Raw genomic sequence first — 17,201 nt, forward strand, 5'->3', positions numbered from 1 at the left:
CAGGAATGCTAACATCTTTCCCTTGATCTTACCCAGCATGGCCCATTCTCGAATCCCTTTTCCTTTTTTACTTTATTTGTCAATTCTCTTAAAACTCAAGTTCACACCTGTCAGGGACCATTTTCTTAAATGCTCTGAAACTAAAATTAAGTGAACCACGGGGAAAAAAGTTGAATATCCTCTCATAATGATCATAAAACTTTCAACACTTCAGCAAATGCTGCTAGAATATTTAACAAGTAAGGGCAATTACTGCCGTAACCTTGAGTGCTGTCAAATTAGCCCAACTGACAAGCCACTTACAATGAATCGATGAATTCACATTTGGAAACAAAACATTTCTTGGTCTGTGAAGCTTGCAAAGATCACACAAAGCTGTGTGGAAGGTGCTGATGGTGTTAGCGTTGCGACGTTGGCGATTTCGGGTCAGGGGAAGCCACAGAGTTTCTCATTTGTTGCTTTTGCATAAAAATGTGAATTTCTTGCCTTTCCTTCAAATAGTTTCGTCCTGAAAGTTTTGAATATTAACATGGTTAAGCTTCTTAGTGTTATTCTAAACAATGGGGCTCAGAGTTAACACTTACCAAATCCGTGTAACTGGGAAAATATTTGTGGTGGAACTTATGTAAGCACATGGGTATTTTGAGGACAAGTGAAACTTAAAATTCAAAGCCTGAATTTTCCCACCTGCAAATTGTAATTAACATACTGCCCCCTACTGATTTCTCAAGGATTTTCTAAAACAAGGTAGCTCCACAATCTCTTGGGAAAAAAGAACATCGGGTATAATAAATCATTTTCAAATGGTTCCGTACTAGCTGTTAGCATTTTTACATTTGCTGGACACTTCTCCGTCAAGCGTTGTAATATGTATTTTAAAACTGTGGCTTTCTGCTCCTAGTAAAATTGAAGAAAAAGGGTTGGAAGGGGTGTTATTGGGATGTGCCTTGGTGTGTCCTAGCGCCACCCAGGAGGAAAGGGGCCAGGCGGCTGCAGCCCGCTCAGCAGTGTGGTTCTGAGGTTCCCTCTCGTGGTTGGACACTGGGCTTTTGCAGGAAGTGAGCGGCCTGGCACTGCGTGGAGGGCAGGGAGGCCTGGGAGCCACACATAGGAAATCAGGAATTGCAGGAACTTGAAAAAACAACATCAACAAAAATAGATAGCACTTACAACCAAAATAGCCTGTAAATATATGCTTAATGAGCCTCGTGCACACTTACTGTACTGTTACATAGCACTTGAATTTTACAAAGCCCTTTCATAAGCACGCTTCTCAGTTAAGTAGAGCCATGATCCTCATTTTTATGGATGAGGAAACAGTCCGGGACAGGTTGTAGGACTTGACTAAGGTCACCACCGGGGAAGGACGCAGCCAGGACAGGGCAGGCCGTCACGCTAAGCTTTCGTTTAGAGCCTCTGCAAACACAGTGAGTCCTCACTTAACGTCGTCCATAGGTTCTGCGACTTTAAGCAAAATGACACATCACGAAACCGATTTCACCAGACAGGAGCGAAGTTCCTAGGGCATCTCATCGGGCTCACGATGAAACGACAATGACTGGAACGGCATTATTGTCCGAGGGCCAGCCATGCTCACCTGGGCTGCACGTTCAAAGCGCCTCGGCTTCCCTGTGAGTCACTTCGGCCTGTGCCCTGTGGTGCAACACCAGAACCCACCTTCACATGTTCGTTTGTTTTTTTTTTTTTATGAGCATGGTTAGTTTAGCAACGACTAATTAACTCTAGGAAGTTAACTAGTCATTACTATCCCCAGGAAGTTTGCTCCATAAATTAGACAAGCATGTAAAATTCTAGGCTAAAAAACCAACAGCACACTAGAATTTTATGACCAAAGCCCAGCTCCTGGTTTTTTTCTGTGCCTTTTCTGTCATTTTCCATGGCGGTTCGTTCGTCGAGAACAGCATGGTCCATTCTCGGTCGCTCAGCTTGCTCCCTTCTCTTCCTCACGTGCGTGTCAGCATGGGCACACTGGGCATGAAAAGTAGGGAATAAAAAGAGCTTTTCTGCTAAGACCGAACGAAGTTTTGTAAATAAGTTTTGTAAATACTTGGTACCGATCTTTAAGCTCATTATCGCCTGGAAAATGTAAAACCTTCATTCTGTTACATAATAATCTTATGAGATCAGAATTCCAGATAACTCCATAGGCTTTGCTTTTGGAAATGCTAATCATGGATTTTCACAATTGTGCGGGCTTGGCTGGCTGATGGTGTCCAAACTTACCGCCCAATCATCTGACTTTCGAAGGGGTAATTATTTCCAAGGTAGGGTTTTCTCACAGGCTTACCAAACCATGAAAGCTTCAGGAAGGCAAACGTGGGACATCAAAAAGATAAACGGCTGAGACGAAAAGGGTCTGAATTTCCTGTGCCGAACACTAAGCTTTCAAAGCCTCTGTGGATGACGGGAAAGGATTTTGAAGTTTTCTAGGTCTCGTTTTGAGAGCTTGTTACGTCTCATGTCTCGTGTGTCATGTCGTGGGGTGCCTGAGCCCCTCTGGGCTGCTGTAACAGGGTACCGAGACTGGGCGGCTTATAAGCGATAGAAGTGTAATTCTCACAGTTTTAGAGGTTTGTCCAAGATCCAGACTCCAGCATATTGCAGTGTCTGGTGAGGACCCACGTCCTGGTGTGTAGACAGCTGTCTTTGCTGTACCCTCACGTGGTAGAAGGGGTTAAGTAAGCTCTCTGGGTTCTCTTCACAAAGGCACTAATCCCATTCATGAGGGCTCCACCCTCATGACCAAGTCACCTCTCAAAGACCCCCACCTCCTAGTCCCATCACGTTGGGTGTTAGGGTTTCCACATTTGAATTCAAGGAGACACGCGCATCCACACCACAGCAGAAGGGTTCGCTAGTGCCAAACGCGGACCCAGGGCCGGTGCAGGCGGCCTGCGAACTCCAGCAGTCGTTCGTAAAGCTCTGCGGGCTTGGCACCTGGATTTGATCGTCCTTTTTCTGATAAACATTGATGGGGGCTGGAGTGGGGTAGAGTATGGGACTTCCTAACCCCTGAAGTCCTGAAGGACACGGGTGGGATAGAGGACAGAGAAATTAGTCTGCCTATTTTGCTGAATTTCTGGGAGACATTGATCAGCAGGTACTTGAGGTCTGGAGTCGATTCTCCCGCTCCTGCTGGCACCCGATGCTCAGCCTGGGGTCCAGAGCGTTAGCGGCACTGGGCCTGCTGGCCCACGCCGGCCCACACGCTGGGAAAGCAGATCCGAATCGGAACCTGCTTTTGGTTCAGGCCCCAGGTGACTCTTATGCACATCAAAGCCCCCTGGAGGAACTGCTCTTGAGTACTTCCCTCCCTTCCCACTTTCTCATGCTCCGTTCCCCTCCCCCTCTACTCCTCCGAGCTAATCAGCCTCTCAGGAACCCTGTAGACCAGGAGGCTGCCAGACCACGCACCCCGGGCCACCCTCGCCCTAGCCGAGGTTTAATTCGTTGATTTGGGATCCTGTTCAGTGTCTAAAAGGAAGAGTCCAGGCGGTTCTTGTCACTATTCTCCTTGGTCGCTGAGCCCAGGACGGTGTCCCCAAAGCCATAAGCTTTGGCACGAAGTCGGGGCCATGCGCAAAGAGCCCGTTCTTCCTGCCCAGGACCAAACGGCTGTGGGGAAATAAGTCCCGAGAGGGCAGGGGCCTTGCCTGTTGTGCACCCCTCTCCTCCACTCCTGGCCCCGACACGGCAGCGTTATTGTCCCTCGGAGATAGTTCTTAATTTAGAAGTGGGTGGTGGTTCGAAGGTATTGACATATAAACTGAAAGTGATGGGCTTTTGAGCCAGTTTTAAGTTATGATTTTTTAAAGCCCAGAATATCTCCCAAGCCTAGAAAAAAATAACAATATGAGAATTAGAAAAAATCATCGTGGGGCTCTATGGCACTCGATTTCTTTGTAGAGAGTGGTCCTCACGGGGCTGTGTCCCCAACTTTCCCCGTCCCCGCCCCCCCCCACTCGCTGGGGCATCTGGCACCGTCTCAAGACACTTTTGCTTGTCAGCACCGGTAGGTAGAGACCAGGGACGTGTTAAACATCCTGTGATGCACAGGACAGCTCTGCCCACGACCTCAGATTACCCAGCCCCAAATGTTGGCGGTGCGGGGTCTGAGACCCCCTTCTAGAACAGTGCTCCCCACACTCAGCTGGGTTTCGGAGTCGCCGGGGAGGGCTGTCCCCTGATGCCTGATTCCTCCCTGGAGCGATCGGCTAGGGGTGCGGCCCGGACAGCAGAAGTCAAACCTCCCTTACACGGTTCCTACACGCAGCAAAGTCTGAGAGCCACTGGTTTAGAGAGGAGGTGGCTTCATAGTCCTTGCATTTCTTTAAGCGGGTCACAGAGATTTATTTTTTTAAACAATGCCTAACACAATATGGGGACTTCACAGACCCTCACACATAGTAAATTCTAAGTTGTGGTCATGCATGCTTGAGAATAAAAAGTTTTGGGGAGTAATTTCTTGATTATATTTATCTTTTGTTTAGGTAAAGATTTTTAATTTCTTTTAAAGACTCCACAGTAAGCAAACTGGAAAGCAGAGAAGAATTTGAACTCTTTATAGATATGAAGTACAAGGGATGATGGCAGGTGACATGGGGACATTGCTGGGCTGGGCTGTCGGAGCGGGTGGGGGCGGGGAAGGATTCCTGCCACTCCAGGTGGCCGTACAGTGTTCACGCCACACGGAGGTGCTTCCCAGTCACTGGAGCAGAACGAAGCCTCTGCCCTTCGGCAGATCCATCTTTATTACAACCTCTGCGACGTGATTGGAGTTTAGGGCAAAGCAAAGGGTTTAATGACAACCTGTTGTCTGGCAGACAGTTTGGCAGCAATTCCGTGGGTTATTTTCCTGATTCTGTAAAGTTATTAAATAAGGGCAGAGGCCTAAGCTTGAGAGAGATGCTGGAACAACCCTTTGGTCTCTGGGGACTGGGCCAGGGACAGAGCCAGGGAGAGCAGCATTTCAGAAACAGTGCTCAACATTCATTGTGTCTTTTAGCATGTTGAGCTTCTGTGGGCTCAAGGAAAATGTGGAAAAATGACAATTGTTTCACAGGTAATTTGTAACTTTTGTCGTATATAAGAGGCATGAATTCAAGTTACAAGTTACATTATTTTAAAAGGCACAATCATGACAACATAAATGTTTAATGAGTAGACATTTTTACTGCTCACAAGATGCTGGCAACTGCACTTATGGAGTTGAAACCTTACTGAGTCATTTACGAGAGTCTCAGGCAAGTAATACCTCAGTGTTCCAACTTGTATTTTGAAAGTGTGGTAAGAATCGAAGGAAGAATTGTTGGCTATAAGTCGTTGCACCATTTTGGAGCTAAAAAACTTGGAGATCTTTTTGTCTCACAAGGGAGTTAAGTCGAGAGGGGTCAAGTAACAGGAAGGTTAAGGGATGGGCAGTCGGAACCATGTGGTGTCTGGACTCTGAAGGCCGCTGGGCTTGCCGGACAGGTGGGGTGTTAAGTCGCTCCCTCCTGGTGTTTCTTCATGGCAAACTCCGAAACGTAAGGGGAGGTCGATGCCCGAGTCTCTGCCGCAGGGCAGATGCAACCCGTGCTTCGGCTGGGGGCGGCAAGTCAACGAAGCATTTATTTTTGCTGAATAACCGATGGTGTCGTCACCTAGGTGTTCGTTTGAAAAGCTTCGCTCTTTTATGAGCTTCCTGGTCGCAGGGCGACTGCAGGAGCAGACTGGCGCGTGGTGCAGGATTAACTGCTGACGCCTGCAAACGTTCAGCAGATCCCTGTGGCCTCAACAGAACAATAAAAAGGTGGCGGCTGTGACACGGGTTTGGGTTCGGTGCTTGCGACGTCTTCTTGAGCCTGTCCTCTCACTGAAGACGGGACATTGGGTCGATCTGACCGATTTCGGTGCACGTGTTGTTGCGTCTGGTATCTTGGGGGCTCTATTGCACAGTCTGTCCCTCTCTGTCTCTGCAAACACACCCAAATAGGAAAGAAAAAAAAAAGCCGTGATCCAGCTCCCTGAATTTCAGAATTTGTGCTGTCGACTGCACCTAAAATATTTAAAAGTCAACGTATTACCAGCAAATCTTGGTTTGGGTTTTATTTCCCAATCGAGGATAATTTTGTAATGAAAATCTTCAGGTAACACTTTCTGTGGTCAAAGCTTAAATGGCTGAAGTTTGGTGGTCAGTACATTTATTAAGCAGATACCTGTCAGTCGACAGAATGAAAAGTAAATATTTAGCCACGTGTTTCCTTCCCAGGTTGGCTTGGCGGTATGTCACCATTTTTTAATCTTTGCGCACACTAATGATTTATCCCCTTAACCTTTGCGACACAGTTCATTGTTTTTTTCAGTGCCTTCAGTATTTTGCACTGTCAAATCATAGTTTTCTAGAAAGCGGTGACGGAATTTTCAGAGAAGAGTCATTTTATCCCTGTACATAAGAATGTTTCTTTGTGATTCTGGCAAAGATAAGTTACCCCACTAGCGACACAAGCAGAAGGAGCGAGACCCAGGGAGGGGGCTGAGCCACTCGGAGGCGTGGGTACCGTAAGGCCGTCCAGTTAGACTCTGTTCAGTGGGGTCTTGATGTTTTTTTTTTAATTGTATATATTGCTATTATTTGGAGATTCTGAAAACCTTTACACACATATCAGCAAACTGTACTATGTACGTGCTGATGGTGGTCACCCCTTCTCACCGGAATGCGCTCTGTGGGCCTCTTTAGAAAGCCTGCTCTGTTTCTGGGACGTTTGGACGAGAGAGAAACACCTCGAAACGATTCTTTTAAAAGATGCCTTTTCTTGAATTGACCACAGGATGGTTGTGAAGATGCACGAATGCACAAAAATACAGTGCGAGGCCTTTTCCCACGGGGAGGAACTAACTCTGCTCTTCCTTTTCTTGGGTACCTGGCTCCGCTCACAAGCGTAGAGGACACATTCTCGGCGTTTCGCCTACCCCTTTCAAATGTCATCCGTCTCGGGGTTTCAAAAGTCAGACTTTGCCGGACACCACACTTCCTCACGTCTCTTTAGTTTAACCGAGGGCTAATTTTCCCTGACAGTGCAGCTGCAGGCTCTGCGTTGCAGTCTGTCATTAAGCTCGCCAAGAGCGCTCGGGAGGGTTGGAACTGTTGGGAGTTAATGTGGCGTGAACCTGACATTCAAAGATTTCTCGAGATATGACATGTCATGTCTATGTCCACTCACACTTCTGTTTGAGAAGTTCTTGTTTATATTGTAAATACGACCTTTGCAGTTATCGTTCAAAGTGCCCGGTGCTTTGAAGAGGTCCCCAGAGAGGACCCCTGAGGAGCCACAGACATACGAGGCTTGTTAAGTGTGTTTTGTGCGAACGTCCACATGAATGGCCTTTTCCTTTTTTTTTTTTTTTTAACGTCACATAGCAACCCTGTCAACTGGTGGCAGATTATGGTATTAGAGTCTCGTGATTAAAAAAATCAATCGCGGGTAACCTAACGTCTCTCTCCACACTTTTTAGCCAGGGTCCATTATTAAGAGTTTTGTTTTGCAGATAAGATAATCCCTATGTCTATTCCAACTCCGAATTCTTCCAGTGAGCAGACCAGTGAGTGTGTATCGGTTGCTGACTTTGAGACTCTGAGATCAAGAGTCAACCATATTTTCCATATTTTCTCATGAGGAACGGGATGTCCTCTGTTCGCAGGCAGTAAGCGGACGTACCCACGGAGGGCCCGTTCTCCGACTTAGGTTAAGCGTCTCGCCGACCTCGCCAACCGCCCTTGGCACCAACTAACTCCGAACTTCCTTTAGCGATCCCTTCACCAGGTGCCGACTCCTGCCCCAGGTGATCCGTCCTTCGCGCGGAGAAAACACAGCGGCCCCAGCGTTCGTTCGGCAGCGGGCGCGCGAATTTACACTTAATCCGTTTGGGCGTGAGCTGCAGGTTTGCCGTTTATGTTCCTCTAGCGACTCTTTGAGACGAAGTTAAAGATCACGACGAACCTTAGCGTGAACTGACTGGTGTCATGGCAACTAGCACTTCACCTTTCGCTGGTCCCCATCTCATCCACGCTGCAATATTTGTGCACATTAATAATTCATTGCGAAGTGCCAGACTTCTTTGTGCTGTCAGACTGTGTCAAGGACGGAATATGCTGTGCTATCTCAGATGTCATCTACTAGACTGTCGAGGGCAAGCGTAATTAGAAAAGAAAACTAGTCAGGTTACTTGGGAAAATTCCTAAAAGTGTGATGCTTTCTAGCCACCCATTTATAGCGTTTTTCTTGTAAAGTAAGGGATAGAATTAGTGCCGATCAAAGTTTATTTGGTAACGTGCTCCTGACATAAGGCAGGAGTCTGGTTGTGGAAATAATGCACGAGCAGTAATTGGTCACCTCCATTCAGGCAGCAAAGGAAATGACTAGCAGCCTTAGTGCTCAGTTACGTGGATCGGGCTCCAGCGTGAACCCCCAAAACTCAGGTTTGAACGGAAACCTGCATGGCCCCGATGACTCTCGTCCCAGGCTGGCCCTTGCCCGGGACGCGGTAGGAGCTGAGCAGGTGTGTGACGCGAGCTTTGGAAGACAGGCGGGCTGGGTTCCCGGGCTGCCGTGGCCCTGGGCCTTCCGTCCCCTCCTGGTTTCCTCGGTGCTTGGTTTTCCCAGCTTCGTTTGAGGTTTTTGTCCCAGGCGTAGTATTAGACCCATAGTTGGTGAGCCTTCCTGAGTAAAGAATATAGACCTTTGTCTTGGAACGGAGCAAACACAGTGACACATTGGCTCTCGTTCATACAGCGGCCAAGTTTGTCCCAGATGAGGTAAGAAATCATGCATTTTAAACAAAACATTGACCTGACATTACCTTTTTTTTTTTTTTAGCTAACTCACCCCTCTCAAAAAAAAAAAAAAAAGCTTCATGTTAAAACAAACAAACCTATGTCACACTTTACTAGCTACTTAAAATGAAGTGTTTTTCCCTGAAAAATATGTTTATAACCCACAGTTGGAAAAGATTTTAGTTACTTAGCCCTATTTGGATTCTTTTCTCTTTTTCTTTTCATTTTTTCCTTTAAATGTAAAACCAGTAGCTTGAATGTCTCTCCACGTTACTTGTGGCGGGGGGGGGCGGCGGTAGGGGGCAGGGGGAAGAAGCCCAAATCCCATTTTATTTTAGAATATGTGGCCACAATATTCTGCTTTTGCGAAAGATAAACTAGAACCGTTTCATGTTGGATGTTCCAGTGTAACACAGTGAAGTGCTGGTGAGTGTCAGTTCTGCGTAGGGACGAGCGGGACCTGCTGTCATTTCATCTGTCACTGTTTGGCCAGGTCGTCGTGCAGTCCCCCCCCCCTGCACGCGCCAGGCGTTCAAGAAACACTTGTTGCAGGAACAAGTTAATATCACCAGACCAACCTCGTTAGTTTCAGAACCTCGCAACAAATTAAACTTAAAAAACTGTTAGGGACTTGTTAATCTTCTATCGCCCACTTTTATGTGGTGCCGGGATCTGGGTGAGTCATTTAACACCTGCAGGCGACGGCGTGGCACATGAATACCCGGAGGTCATTGGAGCCAGCCCACTCGGTGTCTGTGCGTTCCTAGTCAGGGCCAGCCGCCAGCTGGACATGGAGGGGACGCCGCCCGTGTGAACAGTCCTAGTCAGCCGTTCAGATTGGCCAGGTCACCAAGTAGCAAATTCTTACTGGCAGTTTATACTGTGTGTAATTTCTTGGGATTTAATATTGAGTTCTTATACTTAAGACCTGAAAAATAGGTTCCCCCATACTGAATCTATCCCTGTATTCCAAAATTAGGCAAACTTTTGATACTTAGAAATGATTTCTGGATAACATCGAGAATAAATTTTATACTTTTTAGTTACCCTGGAAACAATTCATCAGAACCAGATACTTTTTAAAAAGACATAGACTTTTTTTTAAGGACAGGTTTTCTAGTTTATATTGGAATACATAAGCTTCTTTGTGGTGTTACTTTATTGTAATTCTTTGCTATAATGGCCATAGATAAGCTACAGAGCCTAAAAGCAAGAGCCTATAATGACCTAAAGTACCACAGCTTGCCTTTTTGGCTATCAAGCAGACCAGAATCATAATTGCTATCATAATTACCCCGACCACCCCACTCACTAGTACAAAGAAATAAAAGCAAGCGGAAGCGTTTATCTGTCACACGTCCTGCAGTGCGCCAGGCCCGCGAAGTACGTTTGAAGTGCCGATCACTGTCCCTTCGCCGTGCCCGTCACAGCTGTTCCCCTTGCTAGCCGAAAACATCCATATCTTCCAGTTCAGTCTGGGGCAGCCAGACCGATTAAAACAATCCGAATCAAAATACCATGAAATAATTATATGTTACAGTGAATGGTACCAACTGTATGTCTTAAGGAAATATGGACAGAGTCAAGGTGAATAGGATGTTAGATAAAGGCTTAGCGCCCCAACTGCCTTCCGCAGAGAGGTACTGGGAAACTCTGGTGACATACGCGCTTTGAAAAGCATAAGAGGCTGTGTAAATGTGTGATGAATAGTACACTCTGAATTACATAGGAGGGCTGTGGGGTAGACTGTCGGAGAAGAGTTCATGGGTAAAACCTTACAGGTGAGAATAAGCGTGACATGGGTGACAGCAGCGAGGGGGCCCCGACGGGGTCTGAGTTGGGGGGTGAGGGGTATCCTGTTATTGTCAGGAGTCAGACTGGAGAAGACCTTAGGACACGTCACCAAGTTCATCCGGCGAGTGTACGCAGCATGGACCGCAACGTGGAAATACTTCAGAATTGATGGAATACCTGTTTTTGATCTTGTACATGCAAAAGTTATCACGGCAAATTAGATATTTATGCAAAAATTCAGGGATCCCTCAGCCAGGAAATCCTCCGAGAGGGGAATTCAGCTCTTTAAGTCCATTGTGTAGTGTTTGGGTTTTCTGACTCCATAAATCACGGGGAGCCGTGTTGGCAGCGGGCTATAACTCAGCAGAGACAGGTTGCTCTTTGCTGCTTTCTTTTAAGAAGCAGGTTATAAAACTGTTGGGAGCCTGGTAGAGGAGTTCATAGATCATCTCGAGCAATTCGAGGTAATTTTTAAAAAAAAATACAGCCTTGCATCTTGAAGGCAGGAGAGCGAGAGGGAGACAAGAACCGAGTGAATAAGAAATCCGTGCCACCTCTGAGCCCACTGCCTTGGAACTGCCACATGCCCTGGCTCGCTGAGAGGCCAGTCACCTGCCTCCGTGGGAAGGTCACTCCCCAGCATGCGCCATGGTGCAGTGTGGTCATTCAGAAATTTTTGTCAGTGCATGGACACAGTTTTCATTAAAATGACTCTGTACTTTTACCCCGTTTTTTTTTTTTCCTCACATACTAAAATACTTTTTACTTCCTGTTAGTACACTTTGGTGACAAAGCTTCGGATGCTGGCAATGATGCTGGAACATCTCTTTGTTCATGGGTTTATCACCGGTTATAGCTCCTAGGTAAACATTAATACAAAGCACCTGTTGGAGGGTAGGCTGGCTGGCGGTCCCTCACAGACCGCGAGGTAGCTGTGCTCAGGTGTCGCGAGCATAAAAAGGCCTCTGACCTGGGAGTCATCTAGGTTAGCAAATAACTATCACTTGAAAGGCGGTGAAGAGCCTCATCCTGCTGACTTTCCTTTCATCACGACGGTGCCCTCAAAGGGCCTTGTGTTACAGGCTTGTCGGTCACGGCTTGTGATAGGCCCGCGATGCCAATGACATGGTGCGAAGTTAACCAGACGTGGGAAGGGTCTTCTCTTTTCGATAACTGTTAAGCATTTTTTTAAAAACTTGGGAACTGGAACATTCCGTGGATAAAACTTTGTTTTGCGATCTTCGGTTGGGTTTCAGAGGAAACGCGTGACGTCAATTCTGAAGCTTTGAATCTCACTTTTTCAGACCACGAAGGCTTTTCTTCCTACGATGCTGGAGATTAATCACGGTCACATCGTGACGGTCGCGAGTTCCTTGGGATTGTTCAGTACCGCTGGAGTGGAGGTTTGTCACATGGGAAGCATTTCCTTCATTCAGTCGCCGTATCTCGTAACGAATACACCAAAACCCTAAAAAGATTGCCCGCTGCCCGTGCATTCGTGAAAGCCCCCTCTCTACCTGTGTGCCATTGGAGGGGTGATCCGCAGTCACCCACGGCCAACTCTACATCTGCTGCCGTAAAGTCACCTGTCCTAGTTGTCCAGACAGCAGCAGTAAGAGAAGGCGGCGGCCGGGCCTCAGGACGCCCTGTTTTCATTACCAGTTTTGCTTGATGACGGTGGGGACGGACAAGGTCAAGAGCGATGCCGTGGAGGGCATAGCAGTGCCAGGGAAACAGATAAATGAGGTCGAAGGTTGACCTTCTGTTTTGGTCAGCTTGCCCGAAGTGAGCAATCTCGTTTTAGCTCATCAGATGACATGGTTATGGCAGATGTGAGGTGTCCCACACTGTAAGTGTGGCCTTAAACCGTCGTCTTCACAATATTCAAATTATAAAGCGTGTGTTTGTATACTGTCCTGTGCTGTGACTCCTGTGGCTGCCTGTGGCGTAAAACTGAAGCATCGTCCCGTGCAAATATGCAAAGGGACACAGAATAGATGGCTCCCACAGTCTACGCTGCCATTCTTGGAGTCAAAGCTGGGGGATGGAGAAGAACTTTCTTTCTGTACCGCGTGTCCTTAAGTTACATTCTGGTTTAAGTTTACAAGGTACAGTTATCATTTTCATTCGTACTTCACCCTAAAAAGAAAAGCGGATCATAACAACTTACAGCCCAAGCGGGACTTGCCTCTGTTCTCCCAGCATTAATTTAAACAAACTGGTTCTTCAGTCTCCTTTACTGAACAAGAGACTGTTTGTAAATTTTCCAGACACTTCAAAGTGAACCTCTCTCCGTTTTTAACTCCAGCTTGTGAGCTTTCCTAGACTCCTGGTAACTTCCCCAAAGTAATACGATACTTCATTGATGTGGCAAATAAAGTGTTCATTTGTTTCTGCTGTTGCTTTGAAAATATTAGTTCTGCACTGAACCACATCAGATATCTGTCTTTTAAAATGTTTTCCTTTTCTTTGCTTAGTCACCTGTAACCTTTTGTAGCAAACCTGTAAGCAGAGTCCTGGGCGGGGAAGAAGCTTGGGTTTGGAGCGAGATCTCTGCACACGCTCAGTGCTGACGCCCTCCTCTCTCCCTGACCCAGGATTACTGCGCCAGTAAATTCGGAGTGGTGGGTTTCCATGAATCCCTGAGCCACGAATTAAAGGCCGCCGAAAAGGATGGAATTAAAACGACGTTGGTTTGCCCTTACCTGGTGGACACTGGCATGTTCAGAGGCTGCCGGATCAGGTCCGTGAGAACCGGTCTTATTACGAATAAAAAGCTCTTTTTAAAATCATCTTTCCGTATCGGGAGAATACGTGGAAGTAGATTAGATCTTCAGACGTAGGCAGCCTTGTTGTACTTCGAGTATCATCTGACAGTTAACCTGTAGTTTTCATTGGTCAGGGTTCGTGACATTGAGGTGGCTAAGAGTAACGAGCGAGGGTCTCACGCCACCGTGGTGTCAGCTCGCAGAAGTCAGTCTGGAGGCGTCCGATAAATCACGGCTTCTCCGCGCCCTCAAGGAGAAAACATGAATACCCAGGATTTTCCTCAGAAGACACTTGTTTAGAAGATAATTTATTTCTTTAACGTTAGTGTTAGTAAATAAATGCGACTTTGACGTGGACATGAAACAATGTCACTGTCACAGAAGAGTAATGGCCTTCTAAAATGACCTTGGAATATTACAGTTCAGACTCAGGAGCTTCCTTTTTCTGCAGAGTGTATGTAGCTAGATTCACTCTGACAGAACGAGAAGAAACGTTTAGATTTACTAGAAATGAAATAAAATACCCACCCACTTTGAAAGGAGGCATATGGGAACATAAATGTCAAGTCACATATGACTTGAGCTCAGCAGAATAAACAAAGCCATGAATCATTAAGAGGGTCCTTGCAAAGACATGCTGACTTTGAGATCTTTGCTTGGATGAGTTTGAAAGGCAGAGGAAGATGAACCTGACTGAGCCCGAGGTAGGTGGAGGGTGATTTGAGTCACTTCCAATCTCAGGCTGACGCCGTCAGGATGGGAATTATTATTAGGCTATTTCAACGTGTAACTTACTGAATTCTGCTGAAGGTAGGATGTCCCAATGCGCTTCACCGCAGAGACCCCTAGAGAAAACACCTTGGCTTTCCCTATGCAGGCATCCAGGAAGGCATATAGCAGACTTTTATTTCCCTCAGGGAGGTGACATCACTGTTTACACAACGTCATTTGAACTATACTTAATGCTAAAAGTCGGCATCTTGTTTGGGTTTATAGTGTTTGTAATGCCAAACACCCTCTCCTTCTGTTGAAAGAGAAAAATAGAGAAATAATTTGAAATACTTTTTAAGGCATTTTAAAAACAACTCACTTTACAGAAAAGCAGACCAATTTTGCTTTTTTTAAAAAGAAAAGTAACTTGTTTTCTAGACTTTGCAAATAATATGAGTTCAGAGAGAAATTTTGAAAATACAGAATAGCACAAAGAAGTAAACCCAATTGACCCAACATCTTGTCATTCAGATAATGTCACTGTTAACGTTCCGATATGTATTTCTGGTCTTCCCTGTTTTGTGTTCGTTCATAATTGCATCTTTTACGTACATAACTTTCAGGAAAGAAATCGAGCCTTTTCTGCCCCCTCTGAAGCCCGATTACTGTGTGAAGCAGGCCATGAAAGCCATCCTCACGGACCAGCCCATGATCTGCACCCCCCGCCTCATGTACATCGTGACTTTCATGAAGAGGTAGCCGGAGGGGTCCCTGGTGGGTCGGGTCTGTCCGCATCCGCCCCCACGACCGAACGTCTCCCGTTCGCTAACGACTGTGGCTTTGCTTTCCAGCATCCTCCCTTTCGAAGCGGTCGTGTGCATGTACCGGTTCCTGGGAGCGGACAAGTGCATGTACCCCTTCATCGCCCAGCGGAAACAAGCCACAAACAACAACGAGGCGAAAAACGGCATCTGAGACATCTTTTCCGAACGGGACGTCATCTCTCTCAGAAGACGATCGAGACGTTTCAGTCCGATCCATGTTACTGACATTCTCTGGATTCTAAATCCGTGTGGACTTCTTTTTTTAATCAACTTAAAAATAATAATAATAATAATAAAGTTTAAATTAACCAGCTATTGAGTGCTTGGAAAATGTGATCAGCAGAAGTGAGCTCAAGTTGTCACCAGTGGGGTCCTTTTCAGGCAGAACCCTAGAATCGGTCACGTCTTTTAGACAAGCACTGTGTGACATCTCCAGGCTGCCATTATTATTTTTTTTAATGAGCAGAAAGTCTAGAGATGATAACTACAGTGTGTTTCATGTGCGTGGTTTTTCTTAATTCCCATAGAATTGATTAATTCTTGTCATTAAACTAGCCATTTGACACCCTTGCAACTTCAAGGACTGACAGGGCTGTATTTTCTCATGTTGTCTTAAGTTTCAGCTTTGCAAGCCAATGTGGCTTTTTCATGGTGTTTGTGTGAACGGCTCTTTCAAAAAGGAATATTGAAATCTCCACCAGTTTGAATCAAAGGATGTTTGATTGTTACAGTAAAGGTGATCAGGTCTCTTAAAGTCGTAACGACTGAGGTATTAGCCGAATTTTAAGTTTCATCTCTGAAATCTTTCCTTAAGTATCTATTACTCTGGAGACCTAGTTATCCAAAAAAGATCATACCTTTTCTACCTGTGAATTTTGCTGCATACAGAAAGTGCCCTTTCCTCAGGAAGTTGCTGTGTTTCATTTCCTTGGATGGACTTTTATCTAGAATACGTAGCAGCTCTATAAAGAAAGAGTTTCTAAAAATGGGCAAGTCCCCATTTTTGTGCCAACTATGATTAGTGAGGGGGGAAATGTAATACTATGGAGTAGTGTGGAAGGTGTAAAGATTCTTTTGAAAATTTTATTCACATTGTAGAACAGCAGATGACATTTTTACAGTATTTTTTTGTAAAGCAAACTATTTCGTGCCTTGAATTTGGTAAATGTGTCCTAGTGAAACAGTGTAAAAGTGAACTTCTACCTCTGTACCTAAATGCATACCATCCACCTGTAAATTACTATGAACTATCATGTGATTGCTTTTTTTTTTTTTAGAATGTCTTGTTTAAATAACGACCAATGTTTAAGGCTATTAAAATAAGCCATCTTTTACTAATTAATTGGGAAATTTTATAAAGTACTGATTAAATTTAAAGAATTAACTTACGTGCCGCTGAGTGTGTGCTTATTAGTTATCAGCTATGTTGTAGGGGGAATCATCCTGTGCTGTTTTCCTCCACGCCGTATCATGCCTTAGTTAAAAAAATAAAGGGTTTCAGTGGGACAGTGCCCAGGAGCAGACACGAACAGCCTCGGGTGCCGTACGCCAACATTCTAGGGTCACCACTTGAGATCAGATCCTTTCCAAGGGCTCGTTTACACTAAAAGAGGGAAAATGGAAAGAAGTCCGTTACCTGTGCGTTTGCGCCGCGGACCGAATCCACCCTGCGTCCACACACAGGACGGTCCCGGCTCAGCACTCGGGTCCCCATCGCCCATTTTTATAGGGAGTAGCTTCCTGCTGTGTCTGAATTTCTCTTTGTAGATGATGACCAAGCCTGAGGCCACTAAAACGATGGCGGTACTGGCTGCCTCTTCATTTTTGGGTTTGAAGGCGTGCTTTGAAGTAGTCTCGTAACAGTGTGGGTGGAGAGGCATTTCAGAAGCCATCCGGTCTGCCTCCGAGTTAGCCCGAGCACACTCAACCACCCCAGAGAAGTCTGTCTGCTTTAACCACCCGTTTATCCATCTCAAGACTAAGGGAAGTCGTCCTTACATTTAATTTTATTCTCATGTGTTGTAATTTAAAACCTATTTCTATTTTTGTTTGTTACTACCCTTGGAAGGTTGTCCATCTCTGAGTTCAATAAACCCATTTTTTTTTTTTTCCGGTAAAAGTCTTCACTTCCCACGTCCCAGCCTAGTTTAATTATATCTGTGGCTCTCCCTTGAACACTGTCCAAATCCCCTGGCGGTAGGGTTTGGATGGGGACACCGTAAAGGCACGTTTCGGACTCCGGGACTCCGGAGGTGCTCGTTCGTCCCAACA

General features: G+C 45.9%; 1 protein-coding gene across 1 annotated transcript in view; it reads left to right on the top strand.

The window, feature by feature from the left end:
- The window catches only part of RDH10 (retinol dehydrogenase 10), a 26,220-nt gene extending 9,902 nt beyond the window's left edge, over nucleotides 1-16,318 (top strand). The window contains exons 3-6 of the mRNA XM_006924030.2: nucleotides 11,932-12,030; nucleotides 13,225-13,370; nucleotides 14,730-14,861; nucleotides 14,958-16,318. Of these exons, the coding sequence (XP_006924092.1) occupies nucleotides 11,932-12,030; nucleotides 13,225-13,370; nucleotides 14,730-14,861; nucleotides 14,958-15,081 (501 nt within the window). The 3' untranslated portion in view covers nucleotides 15,082-16,318. The remainder of the gene's footprint in view (nucleotides 1-11,931; nucleotides 12,031-13,224; nucleotides 13,371-14,729; nucleotides 14,862-14,957) is intronic.
- Nucleotides 16,319-17,201: the final 883 nt, after the last annotated feature.

The sequence above is a fragment of the Pteropus alecto genome, unplaced genomic scaffold (assembly GCF_000325575.1).
Source record: "Pteropus alecto unplaced genomic scaffold, ASM32557v1 scaffold87, whole genome shotgun sequence".
NCBI lineage: Eukaryota > Metazoa > Chordata > Mammalia > Chiroptera > Pteropodidae > Pteropus > Pteropus alecto.